The 22,448-nt window shown below is 39.3% G+C and overlaps 1 protein-coding gene across 1 annotated transcript in view; it reads left to right on the top strand.

Moving 5' to 3' along the window:
- The window catches only part of adgrv1 (adhesion G protein-coupled receptor V1), a 109,229-nt gene extending 87,188 nt beyond the window's left edge, over positions 1-22,041 (top strand). Inside the window, exons 92-95 of the mRNA XM_046034481.1 lie at positions 7,919-8,040; positions 14,699-14,884; positions 17,505-17,682; positions 21,524-22,041. Coding sequence (XP_045890437.1) covers positions 7,919-8,040; positions 14,699-14,884; positions 17,505-17,682; positions 21,524-21,642 — 605 coding nt within the window. The 3' untranslated portion in view covers positions 21,643-22,041. The remainder of the gene's footprint in view (positions 1-7,918; positions 8,041-14,698; positions 14,885-17,504; positions 17,683-21,523) is intronic.
- The last annotated feature ends 407 nt before the right edge of the window (positions 22,042-22,448 follow it).

Raw genomic sequence — 22,448 nt, 5'->3', positions numbered from 1 at the left:
AATGACAAAGCAAAGCCTGAATTAGTGCCAGTCCTTTGGCTGGCAAGCAGTTTGCCCTACACACTGTGTGTGGCCTTTGAAGTAGTATATAAAACCAAAACAGTGTTTTGCTGAGTTGCAGGTAGGTGTGCATTATTAACAAGAGAGCAATACTTTTACATTCACAAACCAGGCTGAGGTTAAAGGTCAGCGTGTAGGATTTTTTCCTGACAGGAGCATTTTACTCTGGGGGACAGTGTGGACAGCAGAGATCAAGAGTAGACAGGATAGGTTTGGGGTGAGTTGAGGGTTATGGAAACCATGAATGCTGTGCTGTATGATTAATGCTAAAATAAGAGAAGAAGCAGTCGACAAAGGTTTCAACAGCTTCTAAAACTCAATATTTACCTTGATAGAGAGAACGAGAGAGCAAATGCGGGGGACGGTTGGCATGGCGCACACTATTAAAAGCAGCAGTCTGAAGTCCCAACTGAGTATGTGTATGTTTGTGTGTGGCACAAGAACAGAGGACAGAACGGCCCTTGAGGTGTGAATATGTGTGTCCAGTTTTGTGAATACAGCTGCACTTTGAAAAGGCTGCTCATGAATGGGCATTCAAATGAATTCAAAAGCTCAAAATCGGACAGCAACAGTTTTATAGTTTTTATCTGGAGGCATAATGACAAAATACCACCACATATACACATGCACATCTATAAGCATGAACACAAATGCACACAAACAATATGACCTGTATTATTATTATTTATTTAAGATTTTAGCAGAGTAGTGTATCAGTATTGGCATTATTATCAGTATTTGTCTCAACATGTCTCAACAGGTCTGTAGTATTAAATTGTTTTTAGCACAGACTACGCCTCTGCTCATTCCCTGGACTTATGTACAAGTTCTCAAAAGCTACAGGCACAGATAAAACAACCCTGATCAGTTTCAGTCCTACCATATGCAGTGGTCAGATGAAAGACCAATCATAAAAACTCCTTTGATTCACCTTGATACATCAGATATGGGTTAGTCTATTAGTGTGAGCTTCACCTTGACGTTCCTGTCCAGCTGACATTCGTGCAGAACCTGTGTGATAGCTGATGCCATTTGCTCACCAACATTTTCAAATGCCTTGCTGCAGCAAACGACTGATGAGATAAACTGAGGGCTAATCTGTGTGTGTGTGTGTGTGCATGCATGCGTGAGTGATTGTGAGAAGCCCACATGTGAAACTCACAGGGCCGTGTGAGATATAGCAGGACTTCTGACGTCAGTGAAATCCAGAAAGTGTGCCAGTGTGTGATATGTACCTGTGCCTAAGCAAATATTGGAACTCTGCCATTGTGCCCAATGTCAGACATGTCAGCATAAAAAACACATAAACTAACTAAACTAAATTTAGACCCCACTGAACCCACAATGTGTGTTTGCAAGATATGGTGTTCTTTCGATACAGAAGTGAACAGACTTTTCAACGTGAGCAGAGTTGAATGAATAACTTGTTGTTCTTGGTCTGGAGTGTGGAAATAAACAGGTGATGAATCAGGTTTGATTGCAAAGTGCGGTATTATGTATTTTGTGTGTTTAAGGCTGTGCAGTTGCTTTATTTGGTGTCAGACATGTATATTAGGCATATTTTGCTCTCATAGCGTAGTTATCGATAGCTTTGAATATATATTCGTTATGGTTTCATCATGTACATATCAAGTCAATTCAAGTTGATGTATTTGGTTGAAAGTATTTTATTGTTTTGTTTTTAGGAATAGTTTGTTCCCATCATTCATCAGTCCTAGTTATAAGTAGACTGCCTATCACCAACATGGAGATTATTACTTGACATTATTGTAAACACTAAAATAGCAACACCTCTATCTTATCTTCGGTTGAAATGTCAAAGACTTTTAATTACAGCTGTATATTGTTAAAATTCTACCAAAGAGTAATCCCCTCTCTAAACCTCTCAGATGGTTTCATTTAAATTTTACCTCTTTGATGCCCAATGAGGTAAAATTATCTACTAATTTACAAAAACAGCAATGATCCCCAAAAATTAACTCAAATTTGAACTTTGATTTTTTATTTTTCCCTACCTGATTAATCATCTTGGATTTCTCTTGTGACCCTTTGAGGGGGCTCAACCCATAGATTGGGAACCACTTGACTAAATTGTATATATAGTAGTTCAATCTAAATGGACCTCAACCAGCCACAACAGTGAAATGCTATTTATGCACTCATCTATCAGTATTAACAATTTAATAATGTAATATATTTGTTTGTATTTTCTGCAGAAAGCTTTTAAATTATAAGTACACTTTGCTGCTAATACATCTGTTATTTTCCTTAAGTGAGATTTTACTTGTAAGAGGGGTATTCTTAATTTGTTGTATTGCTTTGCTGTATTACTTTTACTCAAGTAAAGAAGGAGAACTTCTTCCATCGCTGTTGGGCTTATTTTCCTTTGTAAATTGCTGAATTTACTTCTGAATTCTTTATAGTTCTTCAGTGTTTTCTTCAGTTATCACAAGAGCACAATATCATTTCTCTTACCAGATTATTCTCTGCAATTAAACAATATAAAAACATAGCTTAAACTGTGCCTGTACGTTCAAACATGGTTCAAACACACATTACTTTTGTGTGGAGTGTTTGTTTATTACAGCTTGTTGTTATTACAGCTGCTGACCTCCTGTGTGACAGTAATGTCAGCAGCATCTTGATTTTCTGCCCTGCTGTTTTTGTTGAACCCATTCCTCCTCTTAGTTTGTCTTTTCACACCAGGAACCAGCTCTGAGCCTGTTCTCCTGTGGAGAAAAGTAGCTCACTTGTCTCCAGAGAAAATCACAAGAAATAGTTTTTGAGCAGAAAGTGCACTACTCGGGGGCTATGGTAAACTGTTTATTTATTACTTAGCTCCACCAGACAGAAAGATGCCAATGACAAGCTAAGACCCTGTCATGCGTTTGTTTATGCAAAGGCTTACACATCATTCTTGCATACTCATACCCATACAAGCATATGCACACATACAGTAACTAAGGAACACTTGTGCCTACTCTACTGCTTCTTCTTCTTCATGGTATCACTAAACCAAATAGTCGGTCAGCATTTTGCAGTTAGTCTCCTTTTGGCTCTAGGAACCTGTCCTTACTGTGGGAGCTCTGCCTTGTACACAGACTGGAATGTGCTTACATGGCTGGAAAAATCAAACCAGGGAGGAGATGGAGACAGATGTGCAAGATAGAGAGAGAGAGAGAAGAGAGAGAGAGAAAGGTTTATGTTGCTCTAACTAGAAGCAGTAAAAAGTTTGAGAAGACTGAGAAAAACTGTGTAAAGCAATGTATGAACATGCTGTATGAACATGAACATGAGACTGATTGGACATGAAGAGACTAGGTGTCAAACAAAATGGGCCATAGAGGCCATAGAAAACAATGACCAAAGTATTGTAAGAATAAGTAAAGAAGATGTACAGGAAATAAGTCTTAATGGGAACCAGAAAAGGAAGAAAATGAAGGAAACATTGCTAAGAAAGGATATGAGGGTTCAGCCAGAGTAAAAGTGCAGTGAGATAAGGAACAGAACTTGGAGCAGAGTGGAACTGACAGGGTGGGGGAAGTGGCACCTAAGTGAGAGCTTTTTGTGCAAACTTGGGCCCCTCGCCCTGTGTTTCCATCCTACTTGTGAAGTGAACTGCACAGTCTGTCCTACATAACACCAACTAGAAGACTACAGCTAGAGTGACTCCGCAGTGTAATTTTGAATTGATGCATTGTCCATTTCCCATCGAGGGGTCAGCATTTTATTCAATCTGGGATAAAGCTGATTTTCTGTTGCCTTCAAATCCATTTGTTAAGCAATATATAAGATTCATCTTATTGTGTACTCTTTTTGTACAGTGTCTTTTGTGTCAGTTTAATAAAATGTGCTCTATATGGTCATGGTAAATATGACCATATAGATATATAGGTACTTCTGGGGTATCTCAAGGCTCTATCCTAGGTCCTCTTCTCTTCTGTGTTACCATTATGTAATTATTGTGTTCGTTTTCATTATGATGCTGATGATACACAGTTATACATTCCTATTCAACCCAGTCTATCTATCAGTCTCTCTAATCTGAACGCATACCTGTCTGAAATTAATAACTGGATGACTTCTAACTTTCTAATGTTAAACATAGATAAAACCAAAATTGTTATTGTTGGACCGGCCAAACACACATGTCCATTTAAATATGTGTCTCTGTATCTTTATGGATGAGTTCCTTGTCGCTTGAATTCAACATCAGGTCTGTTTTTAAGTTAGCGTTTCACAATCTCCGTAATACAGCCAGAATACACCTATTTCTCTCATTATCTGATACAGAGATTCTGATCTATACATTCATGTCTTCATGGCTTGATTATTGTTAATTTCCTTTTCTCTTGCTTACCCCAGCCAAATAGCCTGGAAACTGTCCAACACTGCTGCAAGAATCCTAACCAGAACTAGAACCTCTTCCAATTTGCTGCCAGTACAAACTACAGCTGATTTTAAAGTACTCACACTGACCTATAAAGCACCACATGGGCTAGCACTGGTTACCTCTCACATCTCTTTCTGTCATACACACTAACACGCCTCCTGCGTTCTTCTGGGTTCGCTTTGTAGTCCCTTCCTAACAGTCTTCCCAGCTATATTCGTAGTCGTATTATTTAATTTACTGTAATCATCTGGTCGGTTCATTATCTTTGTTTGTTTGAATCCTCTCATTGCAACTTGTTGATTTATTGCTATTGTTATCAATGTTTTATCTCTACCTATTAATATATATAATTTGTGTTTCTTAATAATCTATCAGTTGCATTGTTAGTGCTACTGCCATTGTAACGTGTGTTGAGAGACTCTTGTGTGTGCGTGATTATGCACTTTTAATACATTTGATTTTACTTATTCATCAGCTCAGTATTTATCAGACCAGAGCTAAAGCCGATGCTAATTTATGCTAACCAAAAAGAGGGTGTGTTTGAAATATTCTACTAGTGCATTGCACCTTTGATGGCCAATTAGCAAACAAATCTCTTCCCCTTTTTGTAAAGAGAATCTGATGCCCCCAATACAAAAAAACTGAAAAATCAGGCTATAAATTTGATCAAATCCGGCCTTTTCTTTTTAATTTTCCCCGTAACCCATCGTCTTTATAAGGGCCACATCTTTTAAAAATATACATTATTTTGGCTTATTTCAACAGCTGCCTTGTCCTGCTTCATTATTTCCTTTTGAAGGAAATAAGCTGGATAGTAATGAGCTGTTTTATTTAACAGGCCTCTCTCTGACTCTCTCTCTGTTGTGATGACTCACTCTTGACTGTTGACTTAGTCTGCTCCTGATTGGCAGTGCTCATTTTGTTTGTCCTCTAATTAGCTGTTCTAATAAAAGAAGAGGGAATGATTTTTCAAGCTGAGAGGAACACCATGAACTGATAGATGATACGCCAGTGGCCTTAATTCAGTCTCCACTTCAATGTGAGATTGTTCTCTTGAACTCTCACATCATTAATCAAGAATCATGAATCTTACAATTGCAGTTGTTAAAAGGAATATGAATGTATCTGTCTTATCTTTTATAGTAAGGACAGACACATTTTAAGTATTCATCTCTACTTATGTACTTATGTAGCATGACATACTGTATGTGGTCTATCAACACTGACAGAAAGTGGGTTACTAGTGGCGCCAGTTGCTACAGGAGAACTCTCTTTAGAAACATGTGGTGGGCTTGTCTTATCTTAGAAACACTTGACCTAGTCCTAATTCGGAAAATCTGTTTGCCTGTATTTCTGCATGCTGTGTACAGTGTTGTGTGTGTACACTGTACTGTATGCAGCATGCAGGGGAAAGAGTGAGCATTTTAGCAGTTCATGTGTGCATTGTGCATGTTGCATGTGTTTTTAGGGCCATATTTACTATTTGTGTTTCCCCAAGGATTTTTTTCAGGGCGACCCCCGAACTACTAATGTCACAGAGCGGACTTGTTATGGATACTTCGTGTTGTTGTAGACGCAGCGCACTAATTTTCTCCTGTTTAAGTTCGTCACATTCTCTGTTCCTCTTTTTTACTGCTAAAGTTACTACCTCCTGATGGAGCTTGCTACAGTTTTGCTACATTCAGATATTGGGTGATGAGACCACAGATACGGCCTGATGACATCTGTTTTAATTTGCTGCCAGATTCTGTTAAATTATTTTCCCAATTTTTCAAAGAAAAAAGCTCTCAATTCAACTCCAAGTAAGCATTACAGCAAACAAGCTTCTCACACTTTTATTTTGCAGGCAAAACTACAAAGAGGAAGTGATTATGTGTGTAACTGTTACTGCCTTGACTGAGATCTAATTCAGCACCGCTATCAAAGTATTTATTTATTTATTTTTTTTACAGCTATCAAAGCACCATAATCTGGCCGCGGGCCAGATATTATTGTTGATGGGCAGTTTTGGCAAGGGTCCATGATCACAGATAGAATTAATGTGTTTCCCTTGTCAATGTTTGTATAAATTTCATCTATTATGTGGTTTATAATGCTGTGGTGCAGAAACAGTGACAATGTTTCACTCTCTTGGCTTACATTTTCCATGTTATCTGTCAGTGTCCAAGTCACAATAACATGGATATACTAAATAATTAAGTAAATATAAATCATTAATATATCTACCTAAAGAAACCTCATTTCTGGACTGACTACTCTATGCTGTCTCAGAAGAGAAACCTTTTGTGCTGTCTCAGCCACCGTAGCTGTCCTATGCTCTTTGAAAGGGTAGGGGGCAGTGATAGACTGGACAGTTGGTTGCAATTCACAACCTCACCACTAGATGCCACTAAATCTTTCACACTGAACCTTTAAGCATTGTCAATTTCAATATTAGTATTTTATACTAAAGAATGTTACTAGGCAATGTAGGATTGGTTTTAATGTCATTGTTAAGCATTTAGAAGCTATTAGCGATCAAACAAAATTGAAAAAACATTGTCCACCAGGCTGTTTGTTCAAAAGTAATTATTCTACTCTATTTTGCACTGTACTAATGTACTATCCTTAAAATATAAAGTGTATATATATATATATGTATATATATATTTACATTTGTCTGTTACCTTTCCACAAATGAAATGATTGTCCGCACTGGCTTTTGATCAGTGCATTAGTGGCATCGCACATGCTCAATAGATGAAGCCCTGAGTGGGGAAAATGGGAGTACAGCCCTGAGCGCATGCTTGCATGTGTGCTTGCTTATTGGCATACATAAAGGGTTTCCGGTGTCTGTGTGTGTGTGTGTGTGTGTGTGTGTGTGTGTGTGTGTGTGTGTGTCTGAGGTCTTCTCAGCCAATTTTGTATTTCTTCTCTCCAGCAGTTTACAGCAATCACTTAAACCAGGGTCCACATGTGGACTCATTAAGACTTTTGGAGCAGATAGTTGCTGTACACCAATGCTGAATAAGGGGGTGAAAACTGGTTCATTAAACAACTCCTGAGGCCTGCTCCTGGCTCTAACACCCAAACCTTCTCTTCTTACTGGGGATTATCAGCCGTTGCTTTAAAAACATGCTATACTACTTGAAACTAGATTCAAGCATGAAGTGTGAAACTTACTTGTAGTGTGTGTGTGTGTGTGTGTGTGTGTGTGTGTGTGTGTGTGTGTGTGTGTGCGTGCGTGCGTGCGTGCATGTGTGTGTGCGTGTGTGTGTGTGTGTGAGAATGTGTACATGCACATTCATAAAAAGAATACAGCTGGTATCATAAGCTTTTACTATCTTGTGTACTTACAAGCTTATCGACTGGATATTACATTACATACTCATAAAAAATCAGTTATGTATTTTATTTAGTTTTTGGCGTACTAACTTGTGAAGATGTTGTTTTTTAATCCTCCTGTGTTTGTTATCTTGTGCCCAGAGGTGCCGCTGGTCCTTTACTTGTTCCTGCTCATCTCCCTGGTCTGGCTGTGGGCTGGACTCCATATGAGCTACAGGTTCCTGTGGATGCTCATCCTCTACGTCATCTTTAACTGTTTCCTGGTGAGCTCATTTACTTATTTATCTATTAGTTTGTTTACATGCTTGCTTACTTGTCTACTTTAAATTTATACAATTTTCTCAATCAACAGCAGCATCTCACCTCTTATATTGCAGGCAAGACAATTTACTGATACCATTAACATAAATTTGTCCCAAGTGCAGAGTTAAGAAGTGAAATTCATCCAAACAAATGTTTTGATGTGCACCCTCACACTTGAAGTGTGTTGTATTTTGAGTTTGCCAAGCATTTCTTTTTCCAGGTTGGACTTGGGTTTACATCATTAAAGATACACTCATTTATTTTGTTATACAGCTCCTAATTGCACACTAAAATCTACAAATTACCTCGCAAACTTTGCACTCTGAGCCAAGAAAAAGTGTGGGGATTTGAGGGTTCTACAGGGTGCAAAAATAATAATATCAGCATGTGTACTTTTTGATTAACATAGATCTTTTCTTCTGTGTGGTAGTTCTGAGTGTGTTTGCATTTCATGGATGATATAAGAGGGCTTTCTGGAAGTTACCACAAATAAAATATTGATGATTTAGGCTACTAGTCTGGTATGTGTGTCTGTGTACATGCGTGAGTGTGTGTGTGTCTGTTGATGTTTTGTTGACTTAGAGAGTGATGAAGGCTGCTTCATCCCACTTTGAAGCTCTGCTTTGATGTGTTGGTGAGGCAGCACAAGAAGAGCCTCAGGAGTGGAGAGAGAGGAGGGGTTATCACTGTGTCACATCTCACTGAAGCCTCTCACTGCCATCTCTCTCTCCACTTTCCATTTGTGCTTTTCTCTATTTGTTGTCTCTCTGCTTACCCCTTGCTTAGTTTGCTGTTCTCAGTCTATATTCCGACACTGTGCTCCAAGTAGTGTTGTAGTCAAGACCGCCCAAACCGAGACCAAGTCAAGACCAAGACCAGAGTTTATCGAGACAGAGACAAGACCAAGACCATGACACACAATAAAATGTGGAATGAGATCATAGGTGCTTCTCAAACTGATCTGAAAGATCCACATACCTATTAAAACACCCACATACAAACATGAAGAGCTGAAATCGGTAATGGTAACAACACATTTTTAATTAGGGTTATTGGTTGCATTTGAAGCAATACGTTTTCCATCCAGTCAAAGTTAGGATGCTAACAAATAAATCAGATAATGCAAAAGAAATTTATTGATATCCCTTGAAATAAAATCCTGAGACCTCAATGTCCAAGACCGAGTACAAATGCGGTCGAGTCCAAGACAAGACCAAGACCATCAAAAAGTGATCTCAAGACCGGTCTCAAGTACTACACTAGCTCCAAGTATAAGAGGAGATATATGCAGGTGACAAAAGTGTGCATCCTAAGTGAACTGAATTCTTTTTAGTTTATTCTTCTATTGTCTTCTATTCTTCTACTATCTCTCCATTTTGGTATTGGGTAATGTCATCAATAACTTTTTCTGGTAGTATTACTATTGATTGCATGTGGCTGATCAGAAAAAAATAGGTTCGGTGTTGTCTGAGAGGATTTCACTAAACTGTTTCACTGGAAAAGCCTTCTGTGAAACTTGTCTTTTAACAACCAAAGAGAGCTGCCAAACCATCTGAACAAGTATGTTTTTATAGTCATACAGTGTCACTTGATGGTCTAATACTGGTTCGGACACTTTGGAAAGGCTAGCACGGCTTCAATATAGTGACGATGGGTGGCTAAGCGTTGGACTGCACAGGAATATAGTGTGGAAATGTTTTGCATCTTGAGCGAATCAATTACAGTATCTCTTTAGCAAGGCAGTGGTCGTCTTGGAGGTGTGTTTGGGGTCGATATCATGCTGGAATACTGGGACAGCCTGCCCGAGGAAATCAGGGCAGCTGAGTATGTCTGCAGTAATCCATGTCCTTAGTCTGCTTGTCTTCAGCAAATTGTTTGTGGGCTGTCTTCTGCATCATCTTTAGAAGAGGCTTCCTTCTGGGACGACAGCCATGCAGACCAATTTGATGCAGTGTGCGACGTATGGTCTGAGCACAGACAGGCTGACCCCCTACCCCTTCAACCTCTACAGCAATGCTGACAGCACTCATACGTCTATTTCCCAAAGACAACCTCACGATATGATGCTGAGTATGTGCACTCAACTTCTTTGGTCGACCATGACAACCTTTTTTCGAAAAAGATATCCAGGAAGCCCTCCCGACCCCTCTCTCCTTGGTTTTCTTTCTTGTCCAGTCGATAAATGTCTGTGGTCCTCTTCTGTCATCCTCTGAGAGACACCATCTGCCTGTAAAGTGTGCCATAACGGGTCTGTGGTAACCCGTGACGATATGTGGCATCCAGATGTAAAAGACAACAGTGTTGCACCAAAGTAAACTTCTCCTGTTGATACAGTGACTAATGAAGAGAAGTGATGTCAATGCCAATGGTCGATGTCGCACTTAGCACTTGTTTATGAGTTTGTTCCCCTCTGTGACATCATGTGGTCAGTTATTACAGCTGACCAATAGTGTGATGGTGCTCTTTAAAGTCAGTGGTCACTGGTTATATGACCAGGTTTGTCAATAATAGGATTTTTAATTCTTTTGCACAATTTTTGTTCTATCATTTACTTTGTCAATTTAATATTTTTATATTTAGATATTGTTTGTTTATTCATGCACCAAGTCACCAAAGCAAATTCCTTGTATGTGTAAACCTTGGCAATAAAGCTGATTCTGAGAGACTGAATAACCATTCGTTTGTTAGATTCCTAAAATTAATTTATGTCACAGTTTTATTTTTCTTTTAACTTTGATTGCTGCTTTAATCCCATGGGAACACAAGATTAAAGTTCTTTTGTTCCTACTTTAGTGACCTTAATGCATTCTTGTCTTTGATTTAGGCCCCCAAGGCCTCCTACTTCTCTGTGTCCAATCCTCCGAGGTCGGCCTTCACACAAATAACACAAACATACAGGCAGGCAGTCACGCACAAACACACCCACTCACACACACACATCACATGTATAACACATGTCCCCTCCTGGTTGGCTCTATGGCTGTCAGCGAAATTTCTAATGAGAGGGGAGACATACGATTAAAGGACTTCATGCCAGCCTAATAGATTGTCTCCTCATCCAGTTTGCCCTTGGCTTCAGGTGGAAGAAATTCTTTCGACAAGTTGACCCTCACAGCCAACTTTTGAACCTTGCAGCATTGTCTAAAAGAGAAAAAAAAAGACTTTTAGAAAACAACTATGGCAATTGATTTTCAATCCTAGCTCCTACATTGCAACCTCAAAGCTCAGACCAAAACGGGAGCCTCTGGGGTTTGATCTGGGTCTGTGGAGGGAATAAAGAAGTAGTCATCAGAGTGGAACAGACAGGTAAAGAGCCCCAAAGCCAAAGCGTGTCCAAAGACATTGATTAGCAGTAAACAAACTCGTCTGACCCAGTTTTCACAAAACACTGCTAAAGAAAGATATTATGTGTCGATGCTGTTGTTGTGAACCAAGCATGGTTGCAATTAGATTTGTGTGTGCCCATGCACATTTTGTGGAGCAAGCTTAATTTACTTAGCTGTGAAGGAGAGAAGAGTTGGAGTAAGAGGGCTGACATTATGTGGGATTGCCATAAGAGATTGAATGAAAGCAAATGAGATCCTGATAAACAAGACTGAAAATGTACTTCTTATCAAACACCTTGAACAGCAATTAGATTGTCATGATTCATATCAGATGCAGGCCTTTGAAGACATATGAAAGAAGTGAATTCCTGTGTTAATGTGCCCTGGTGCCATTTCAAGAAGTTCTGATTAAAGGGCTATTTACAGGATACTTTGTTGAAAACTGTTGCACAAGAAAATGTCAACTAAAAGTTGTGATGATTGTCACATCCATTAACAAATTAACTCTCTCTAATCTCTTCAGATTAGATTTCATGTCGCCCATCCAGCATCATCTTAATAACTAGATTGAATTCTAATTTTATTGTCACTTCATTATTGGATTTGCTGCACTCAATGTGTAAATGTTTAAATTACCAAAAGAGTTAACGAACTTTGTACTTCCATATTGCACAGACTAAGGTGCTGCATAGCCACCTGTTTCTGGCAACATTATTATTCCACTAGCTGCTTATTTAAACACGCTATCTTATCCTTAATTCAGGTCTTTAATGTGATAATTTTCCATTCTGTTCCATTGCCTTGAGGTTGGAAGTCATTATACTGCAGGTTTCTGCTGCAAAGTATAGAAGAGCAGTTGTTGTTGTTTCCTTCATGCCGTGAATTTTCCATTAGGAGAATTTTCCATGTTTACCTTGGTGTTGTTGTTGATGTGGTTGTGTGGCTCACCCCCCAACAGCTGATTACCGAACACCATTAAACTGCTGCAGATGTTACAGCTGTGCACCACTGTGTTTGTGTATCAGAGCACAGATTACTCTTTGGTTATTGAGCGCTGTGTTTGAAGAAAGCAAACTTTAGTCTGCAGCTGGGTATTCGATACAACCAAACTGTGAAACTGGTCATATTTGTAGTGATAATTAGGAAAATTTTACTTTTTAATCCACAGACCACAGTTTGTTTCTTTTCTCCCTCCATATTTCTTCCCTCCCTCGTTTTCTATTATACCACACTGCTACTCTGCATCCACATCTGTGCCACATCAGGCCCAATTAGAAGACAATAATCAAATCACCACAGTACCACCCCTCATTATTTCCTCCTGCGGCGGCCTCACTGCCGGTAAACCTTACCTCGTTGTATTGTCACACTCAAAGACATCCACTTCAGTGAAGCAGCACCATGCTCCATTACAATTCAATTCCACCCCTGTTTCCTCATTCAACCTTTGTACTCACCTAAAAATAGGACACAGGATATCTGTGTGGTATTATGGAAAAGAAGACCCAGGCCCACGCGTGTCCATACAATCTTACACACAATACATTGGAGATAATATTGTGAGAAATAATTTTCTGTGCTCATAAAAGCAACAGATCAGTGTCATCTAAATCCCAATTCTTTGCAGGCCTCACACAACAAGTAACAATCTGTGCTCATAACACCCCCCCACACACACACACACACCCCCCCCCCCCCCACTCACCCTAACCCCCCTTCAGGTAGTAAAGCCTGTTCCTCAGGCTGCACAGCCTGCTAATGATCTGTGCTAATCACCCACAGCTCTGTCGTGATAGCTAACAACATCCACACCCATATGTGAATACACACATGGCTTCTTTTGTGCTTTTAATGATTTATATTATCACGCAATGAAAGTGTATTTCCTTCTTTAACCTAATACACAGAAAATGCAAAGAAAAACTCATGACAGTATAAACATTCATAACACCAAACCTAGCTCCTAACCATGAAATTGTTTAAATCTCTCCTTTTCACACTTCACACACCACAATAATGCACAGACACATATACATTTAAGTGGATGTACAGCAATCACAGTTAGTGTAACTCAGAAACCAGGCTAGAAAGCACAGCCAATGAACTGTTACGTGTTCTGTGTGTTTTATCTATTTGCAACCCTTTTTTTCCTTCTTACAAGCTGAATGTTCCTGTTTTACAGTGCTCCCATAAACACACAGTTTCCAGTTACGGTTCCTGTTGTCTTCCTTGTAATGGTGATTGTAACCATCAGAACTGTTTATAATCCCTTTCTATGTCAATATTCTTCAGGTACATGGGTAATGATGATCACTTTACTATATACGAGCATGCTGGTTTACTCTTCTTTGCTAATCGGCTGTCTGATCTGCTGTTTCTTGTGCTCTGTTAGACACAGAAAAGAAAGAAACAGATGCATGTGGTTTTGTAACATACTGCTTGTCATAAAGTGAGATGTTTAAAACATTCTGTTTGGGATAGTTTTGAAAGTTCTAAGTCTCTGCATCTTGTTAAAAATGAGACACTTTGCTCACCAGACAAGTTGAACATTTAATAGACATGTATTTTTCGCATACAAGGCAACTAAATACATCTGGGTTTATTAATTATTAACAATTAGCATATCTAAAGATCATATATATCTCTTATGATGTCAGGGATCATTACTGTCCTTCACAGTGTCCAGGAACTTACTTTATGCCCATTTCTTGTCACTTTAAATTAGACAGAATCACAGTCTTTTCATATGTCTGAATAAGTGTGTGAGGATAGGTTGGGTGTTTGTATGTGCACATATTCACACATTTTGTGCCTTGCACTCTTTGTGCGTTCCATCTCTGTCTGCCATCATCGCCTGGTGATGGGTGTTGTGAAATACGGGATGGGCTTGTGGTATTTGACACTCTGGTGTCTTGGGGTAATTCGCGCCCCGTTGCTGTTGGCCAAGAGGATTTGGTAATGACGAGGAATTGTCATTGTTCCAATGACATCATGGCCCAATGATGAAGTAATTTTATGTTAATCATGCTGGAAGATATGCTTCTGCTAATAATGATGTGAAAGAAGTTGAACCTTTTGTGCAATACCCATGCATTGCATCCTGACTGCAGTATGACTTGATTTAACAGATTTATGCTCGTGTTTCACAGTTTGAAAATATGTAGCCAGCATCACAGACTTTGTCCTAACAGATTGTGTAAACAGGCTTTAGACTGATCATAAATGATCTTCAGGTGCTCTGCAAAAGACTGTGGAGAATTTCTTAATGCTGATTTTCCCTCTTTCTCTACAGGGCTTGTATGTGATTGCAGTGTACTTCGTCATGCACAACCAGCTGTGTTGGCCGACTAAAGCCAGTTACACAGTGGAGATGAGTGGCCATGACAGTCCCGACTCTACGTATCAGGGTGGGGGACCCACCACTGTAGGGGGCGACATAAGCAAATCAACTCAGAATCTCATCAGCGCCATGGAGGAGGTACATACACACACAGAGCTCGATAATATGGATTTCAAGTATGTTCCATATTCTCCAGCTCTAATGCTTAGCATTTTTATTTTAGTTGCCGTACATGACATGTTCCACTCTTAACTATGTCCTCATCTCAAAACTAAATGGAAAATTGTGTTTTTTTATGATCTGTGTCTTCTGCTTGTAGATTTAGGCATCAGTTCTTTTAGTAATGAAAACATTTTGCTTTGCTAAAATCTGGGGAAGCAGCAACCAATACATAATTCACTTCCTGGTTCAACTTAAAACTGACATTTTGGATGCACATGCTTGTGCTTTTAACTCTGAATCGTTTGTTTACAAACTGTGTAATCATCTCACCACTTGATGATCTTTGCCCCTTTGGAGAAACGGTGCCACATGCTGTCACATTTCAGACATTTTGTAAAATCTTATCATAACCTATATGAGTGATAGCCAAAACAGAAAATTAGACCCAGCTTATAAAAAAATGTGTTCCACCTTTTCTCTCTCTTGCTTGATTTTCCTCCCCTCCCCTTTTTTTCCCATGCCCTCATTCCCATGGCTCTATTTGCCTATTCCCAGTCCTCCTTCACACATTTCTCACATAAGCTTAACGTAACTCCACAGAGAACATTCACTTTCACACACTCAGACACTTGTTTGGCCTGTCTGCTTCAGATTGATTCTCATTATGTAACATCTGTGTAAAATTGTGTGTGTGTGTGTGTGTGTGTGTGTGTGTGTGTGTGTGTGTGTGTGTGTGTGTGTGTGTGTGTGTGTGTGTGTGTGTGTGTGTGTGTGTGTGTGTGTGGCCAGTCTTCATAACTCCCACAAACACCCACATTAACTCCTCTTGCAACCTTTCTATCCGACCTACACATCACACTCAAGCACACAGTGGAAACACACTTGCAGTACTTCTGTAGTAACTCTCCCCAGCAATGTTGTCCGTGGAGAATACCCTATAAGGACTAAGCCGGTGAGAGGGAAAGAAAGAAGGAGAAGAAAGGGGGTAGGGATTAACTTCATTACTCCTGGGAACCTCCCCTTACCTCTCTCCTTCTCAATCTCTCTTCACATCTGAGAATTGGCTACAGCAAAGTAAGAAAAATAAGAGTACAGATAGAGACCACTAGGAGCGGTGAGTCTTACATGATTGGTGATTTGTGGAGAGGATTGGTTGAAAAGGAATTAAAGTGAGATTAGAATAGAGGGTTGAATAGTTTGTTGAAAGGTTCGAGTCATCCACTCACTGCCTCCTCTCTAAGTGGATGTGACAGGTATGAGGTGCCTGGTGGTGCCTAATTCACCTCACTGGTACGCTCTGTGCCAGTTACAGTCAGACGAGTCTCAGAAGCCTGTACAACACACAGATACACGTACATTTATACATGTACATGGACAGATGAGGCATCCATAATAAATGAACACAGTGGAAAACAAGGGGAGATTGTGGATTCACAGAGTGATTATTGTGGTTGTTTCCTCTTTTTGTTTCACTCTCTGCCATCTTCATCTCATTTTTTCTGTCCCTTCACTCTTGTATTTTGCTTTAAGAATGCATGAAGTGTTTATTCACCCAAAATGACTAATTTTTGATTCTCCGCTGTCATCTGTCTAACTCTCTGCCGGCAGCATCCTTTCCATGTTGTTAGTTCTGATTCAGTGTGAAACTCTACACCCACTGACCTTGCTCTCACCCCGTGAACCCACTGCCCTGTGGGTTGGCCTTACCCCTTTGGGGTGCTTAGACAACATGCACTTTGGCTGACCCTAACTCATCACAGACATGATTACATGGCTGACAGACGCAGCCATTTGCTGAATTAAATGTGCATATATGTGTGTGAGAGTATTGATAATGAGAATGGTTGACCTGATTTTGCCCTGCATTATCAGGTTAATGTTTTCGGAGCATTGATCTGATCTTTATCAACAACACATGAAGACAGTCTTTAACGTGAACTATGATATGCAACTTAAGAACTACTCTCTATGTCACTTGTGGTTATAATGATATAACTAAATGGTTAAACATGGTTATAACTAAATAAAACTGTCACGTTACATGATCAACAATAAACCTGGAACCTGTTTGCAGCCACAAGTAAACAAGCGCTCATTCATCTTTTCATAACGAAGGACAGTCGGAGTTAACCTCCGGTAGGTCGTAGCTAAGGCAAGAAGCAAGCTAACGTTAAATGGCCAATGCTGAGCTAAACATATTTACTAACCATTCAGCGCTTCTTTGTTTGGACCTTGTTATATGAAGTTTTAAAGCCAAATTTTATGATGAATGGCACAGCAGTTGCTGCCGGTGTTTGTTGTCCACTCTCACGTGTGGCAGCGCGCAGCTTATACTACTTGTTACGTAGGTAGGTTATAGGTAATAACAGCAAGCTCATCAGACGTGTCCTAAAAATAAACATTGTTCACAAGTCCCACACCTCGGGTCCGAGTCAAGTCTGAACTCTTTTGAGGACGAGTCTCAAGTCGAGTCAGAAGTCACTGTGTGTGCGACTTAAGTCGGACTTGAGTCCGAGTCTCAAACTCGAGTCCCCATCTCTGTGTGCTAGTTGTGCATGTGCTCATATGGCTGTATATGTGCATCTGTGTGCCTCAGGTGTCAGCAGACTGGGAGCGAGCATCGCTGCGGCCCAGCAGTCAGCCCAGCAGTGTGTTTAAACCCAGTCCTGTGATGGGAACGTACACCACCGAGGGAGGCTTCATCAACACCAACCTGGTCACCGCCGACGAGGAGTCGCAGGAGTTTGATGACCTCATATTTGCCTTAAAAACTGGTGAGGATCCCACCAACACACAGATGTTATGTAATGTAAAATGAGTTTCTCTTACACAGTGTCATTTTCTGACACATGAGTTTTAAAAAGTACCAGCAACAGTAACCAGGATCACAATATAATATTGAATTTCCACTTTAGTATCAATAGAGTCAACACAAAACTGTTTCTAGTTTCACTTTTGTCCACTTCAACTCAAGTGCCTTAATTATTAGATTAATTTCTGACATATTGAATTTATCACTAGACTTTAGTCTGGTTACCAGTACTGTGCAAAATGTCACCACAATCAAAAGCAATGTGTTGGCCACAAAACTTTAAACTCAAAATTAAACCTTTTTAACCAGGCCTGACACATGTGGCTGATAGCAAAATAGATATGTTATGATTTCATGTTGGATTAACCAATAACAAAGAGTGTGTATTTTATTATTTCATATGCCTACAGTATCTTTAGCATCCATTAGCATCAGACCCTGATTGGTCATTCCTCTGCTTACCTTAAATCCTTCTGCTGCCATGGTAACCTTTCTTCCTCTGTTGCTATCAATGTTTAATGAGCTGAGGGCCCAAACACCTCACTGATATATCACACACACACACACACACACACACACACACACACACACACACACACTCACATAGACATGGACAGTCCTCTCCTCACTCTTTCAAATCACTGAGTAATTGCTTCACACTGTCTGAATAAGAATCAGGCCCAGCTGGACAAGAGCCAACAAAATCTTCAGTACACCGGGACACTCCTCTGCTGTTAATGTGACTCCACTGGAGTCATTTTCACACACTTGAAAAAAATAACCAATGATTGCAGTGAAAGTTTTATACTGCAGACAGTTTATCATCTAAATTGTTGTTATAAACAAGCTGCATACTATGTTACTTTAAAATGAGAAATAAAGTGATAAAGTAATAATTAATATGGTAGTGTGATGCTTTCATAAATGTCATTTGAGTTTGCTGTAGATTAATTGTAGTTAATCACTTCACACTTTGCATTGCGACAATTAATGAAGACAGACTCATATCGAGACATTGACACGAGACAGGAGCAAACAACATGACTTTTGAAAGACCAGTGATTTGTTTGTTTATTTTAAACAGAGGGAGGCTAGATTTATATTGGTAATCGTTCTGTCTGGTACTCGTCCCTGGATTGTTATTCTTTGGTTATTTATTGCTTTTCAGATCTTTCAGTCCCTTTTACTCCCCGCCAATAGTAAGTGCTCCTGCTGATGGAAAGCTAACCATTTAAACAATCATTCACCTCAGATTTAAGTATATGCCAGTCAGTTTTAGTCTCACATCATTGAAATAACAAGAGTTTGGACATATGCTGGTTGCTCTGGAAGAGATGAGAGATATGTAGTGAAGACCAACCTGACAGGACTGCGACTGAGTCAGGTCACATTGACTTTCTCGGTTAAGTTCTTGGAATTCTGGATAATAAAGTTCAAGGAAAATAAATGAATCATTAACAATTATTGAGCAATGCCAGGCTTCTGATGTTCAATCAGAAGGTTCAATTTGACTTTGCAGAGAAGGTTGTCCTGTTTGGGACACATCAGGCTTTAAAACTTGAAACCCATGCTTTACTTTGTTGGAACCTCACAGAGTCTGTTCAGCTGCATCAGTGCAGCCTAAATGCAGCAGCACATGCTAGATTGCATCCCAGAAAAACTAAACTTTAACTTTACACATTAAATGTCCTTGCTAGCAGGTGTGAGTTCGAGATTACCAGGTGTTAATATATGTGCACTAGGCTGAGACGACAGTGTTACACTCTAACTTGGACATAGATAAATTCTTATCCTCTTGTGAGGCAACAACGTGAAACAGAGGCAGAGGCGTGTGTTTGTCCATGCATGTGTGTCACTCCCCATCTCAAGTAAAGTGACGGTTGTGGCAGCGGGACATTTGTCTCTGATCTGCTCTCCTCCTGACCTCTCCCTGCTGTCCTGAGCTCGTGTGGTGTTCAACCTTAAATGGCCTCGAGGCTTCAGCAACCGAGCCAGGGAATGTGTTGGTCCCCTCATCTGCAAACTCAGCAGGATGAAGTTATCATTCATATTATTCAGTGTAGCAGAGAGGCAGGTTTGCCAGATTTGATGAAGTCAAAACTGTTGGCTCCTCGCAGGTCTCTGGAAAACATAAAACTTGATCTTTGCTGAGTGGACAACAGATACTCAAAACTTCAATTCTTTTGATAAACTTGGGTCAAAATCCTCTGTATATTGCTGCTCAAAACTGATTTTTTTTGTCTACCTGCCATAAGGACTTTCTTATTTCACACTCTCCCTGGTGACCTCTGAACTTCTCTTAGGCCATGTGCGTCACACTGAACTTATAACTTATGGTTTAATTTCAACTAGTCAGTCAGCAGTAAAGATAAGTCGCTCATCAGAATTACATAATAGGGCACTGCCTGACGAGGGTCAGCAAGTAGCGCTGTAATCAGGGTCTTCACGCTTCATTTGGTAGTGAACTATTAACACACACAGAGGCACACACGTACCTTCACACATGTACTCTTCGTAGTACGACTGAGAGCTGGTCGTTAACTTGTTGGTTTTACTATTAAATGGCAGCGTCTTCTTATCAAATAAGAAGAAGCTAGCATTTATATATTGTACCTGACTGCATGAAGCATCATAGGTCTGGACACTCCTCTGGTTATGTCATAAGAGTCATACATCACCTTGTTTTGTAGGTTACGGTTTAATGCATAATGCAAAGGATTCGACGTACCACTTACCAGAACATTAAAATCCTGAACTTTGTTCAATTGTTGTTCCTAGTGTTTACACAGCCAACAGCCTTTATCAATACAGAGAGAGGTATTTAGTGTCTGACATTAAGACATCTTGTAAAATAGAAATTTAGGAATCGGAAAAGTGAAAAGTTAAGGATGAACAAATTATCAATACAGTTTATCTTAGAAGCAGATGAGGTAAAAAGTATACCCAAGAAATAAATCTCACGTTTGTTGTCCTAATAATAGAAAATGTTAAAATAATTTATTTATGTGATTTCACATCAGTGATTTTTAATATGAAAATGCACAGAAATTTCTATTTTACAACATGTAGAAGCCCTTTCAGCAGTTGCTGGATCTACACTTAAAGTGATCTCTTATTTCTTGTCTGGTTGCAGAATTTATTACCAAAACACACTGAACTCCAGAAGCTCTCAAGACATCCTGCAAACAGACAAACAAACAAACAAACAACACTGAAAACATATAGTAACCTTCCTATCTACTTGTTGAACACCCACAGTAGATATCCATAGTAATCCATAGTAGCCCAAAATATTTATACGTATGAATATGTGAGTACTTACTATATAGAAAGTGTTTATTATATGTTACTGTTTTACCAACAGGCGTGCTGTAGGATTTGTCCTCATAATGACTTACTTTGTTTCACTGCCTCCTTCCACTCTTACATCAGTCTGTCAGTCTGCTCCGTTTACAACTCGTTCCCACGACTGATCAGATACAGTACAGTATGCTGTGTGATAACACAGACATTATAATTAATATTATATAAAATTAATATAGTATCAATTACATAGGACAAATGTGACAGATGATCGCCACTACAGATAAGCTGTGTGGATTTGTTGCACTGATGTGATGAAACTGTGAATACGAGATGATCCACTACTGTTGAGTATTAAGGTACATGTAATATATAAAGACCTCAAAAACAACATACACTCTGCTGCAGAAATTCTTGCACATACACTGCATAAAGAATAAATGCTTTTTGTGTTTTTGGACTGAAGTGAAATGACTTTTAACTTTTTTTTTCTGTTTTAGGGTCTGGACTTAATGTCAGCGATAATGAGTCCATCCCTGGAAGCCACGACGGAGGGAGCGTGAGCAACTCCCAGATAGTTGAGCTGAGACGAATCCCCATCGCCGACACACATCTCTAACTTGTTCACCTCACAAAGATCCCATGTCCTCTGTTCTTCATATCAGACACAGTATTTTTATATTATAAAATGATTTTGCACTAAAACAGTTTTTGAATAGAACATTTTCATATAGATGTTTGATACTGTATTTGATTTTTACTGTACTTCTGTTTATATATATATATATATATATATATATATATATATATATATATATATACATATATATATGAACACATACATAAATGTTTTACTAAATTAATTTTTTTAAAGTCCTTTATGGAGTCATTTTCTGAATGTATATTTTGATTTTCTTTTTCTGTAGAGACCTAGCAATTGAGATCACCTCAGCATAACTATGCTGCTGAGGAAGAAAATTGTGTAACATTGTTAATAAATGATTTACCATATATTTTACATATAGCTGTGCTGTATCCATTTTTTACTGCTCATATCATGTCAAAGAGGCAGTTTACTACTGGAGGGTGCCTCTGATGTTATGACCACTGTGGGATCAAGGGTCAAACCTCCACAGAGGATGGTTTGTGTGAATGACCACTGCCTCACAGGAATTTGACAAACTGGTTCTACACTGAGAAGAGGTCTGACTGCTCTGCAGGTGTCTGCAGAGAGCAATGCATCTGAAAATTCAAGCAATGGAGTGTGGAGAATATTCAAAATACTGTAAAGTTGAATTATAGTTTCTCTTTATACTCGCTCTTCAGGGACATTTTTATCTGTTGCATACATGTTTTAGAGCAAAGGCCCGTCTTTGATCTGCTCCGTCAACAATCAGCGGGGGTAAATGTATTACCCTTTTAACT

Source organism: Micropterus dolomieu, linkage group LG21, assembly GCF_021292245.1.
Source record: "Micropterus dolomieu isolate WLL.071019.BEF.003 ecotype Adirondacks linkage group LG21, ASM2129224v1, whole genome shotgun sequence".
Lineage (NCBI taxonomy): Eukaryota > Metazoa > Chordata > Actinopteri > Centrarchiformes > Centrarchidae > Micropterus > Micropterus dolomieu.
Note: the sequence above shows the minus strand (reverse complement) of the source record. Positions and strands in the feature narration are given on the sequence as shown.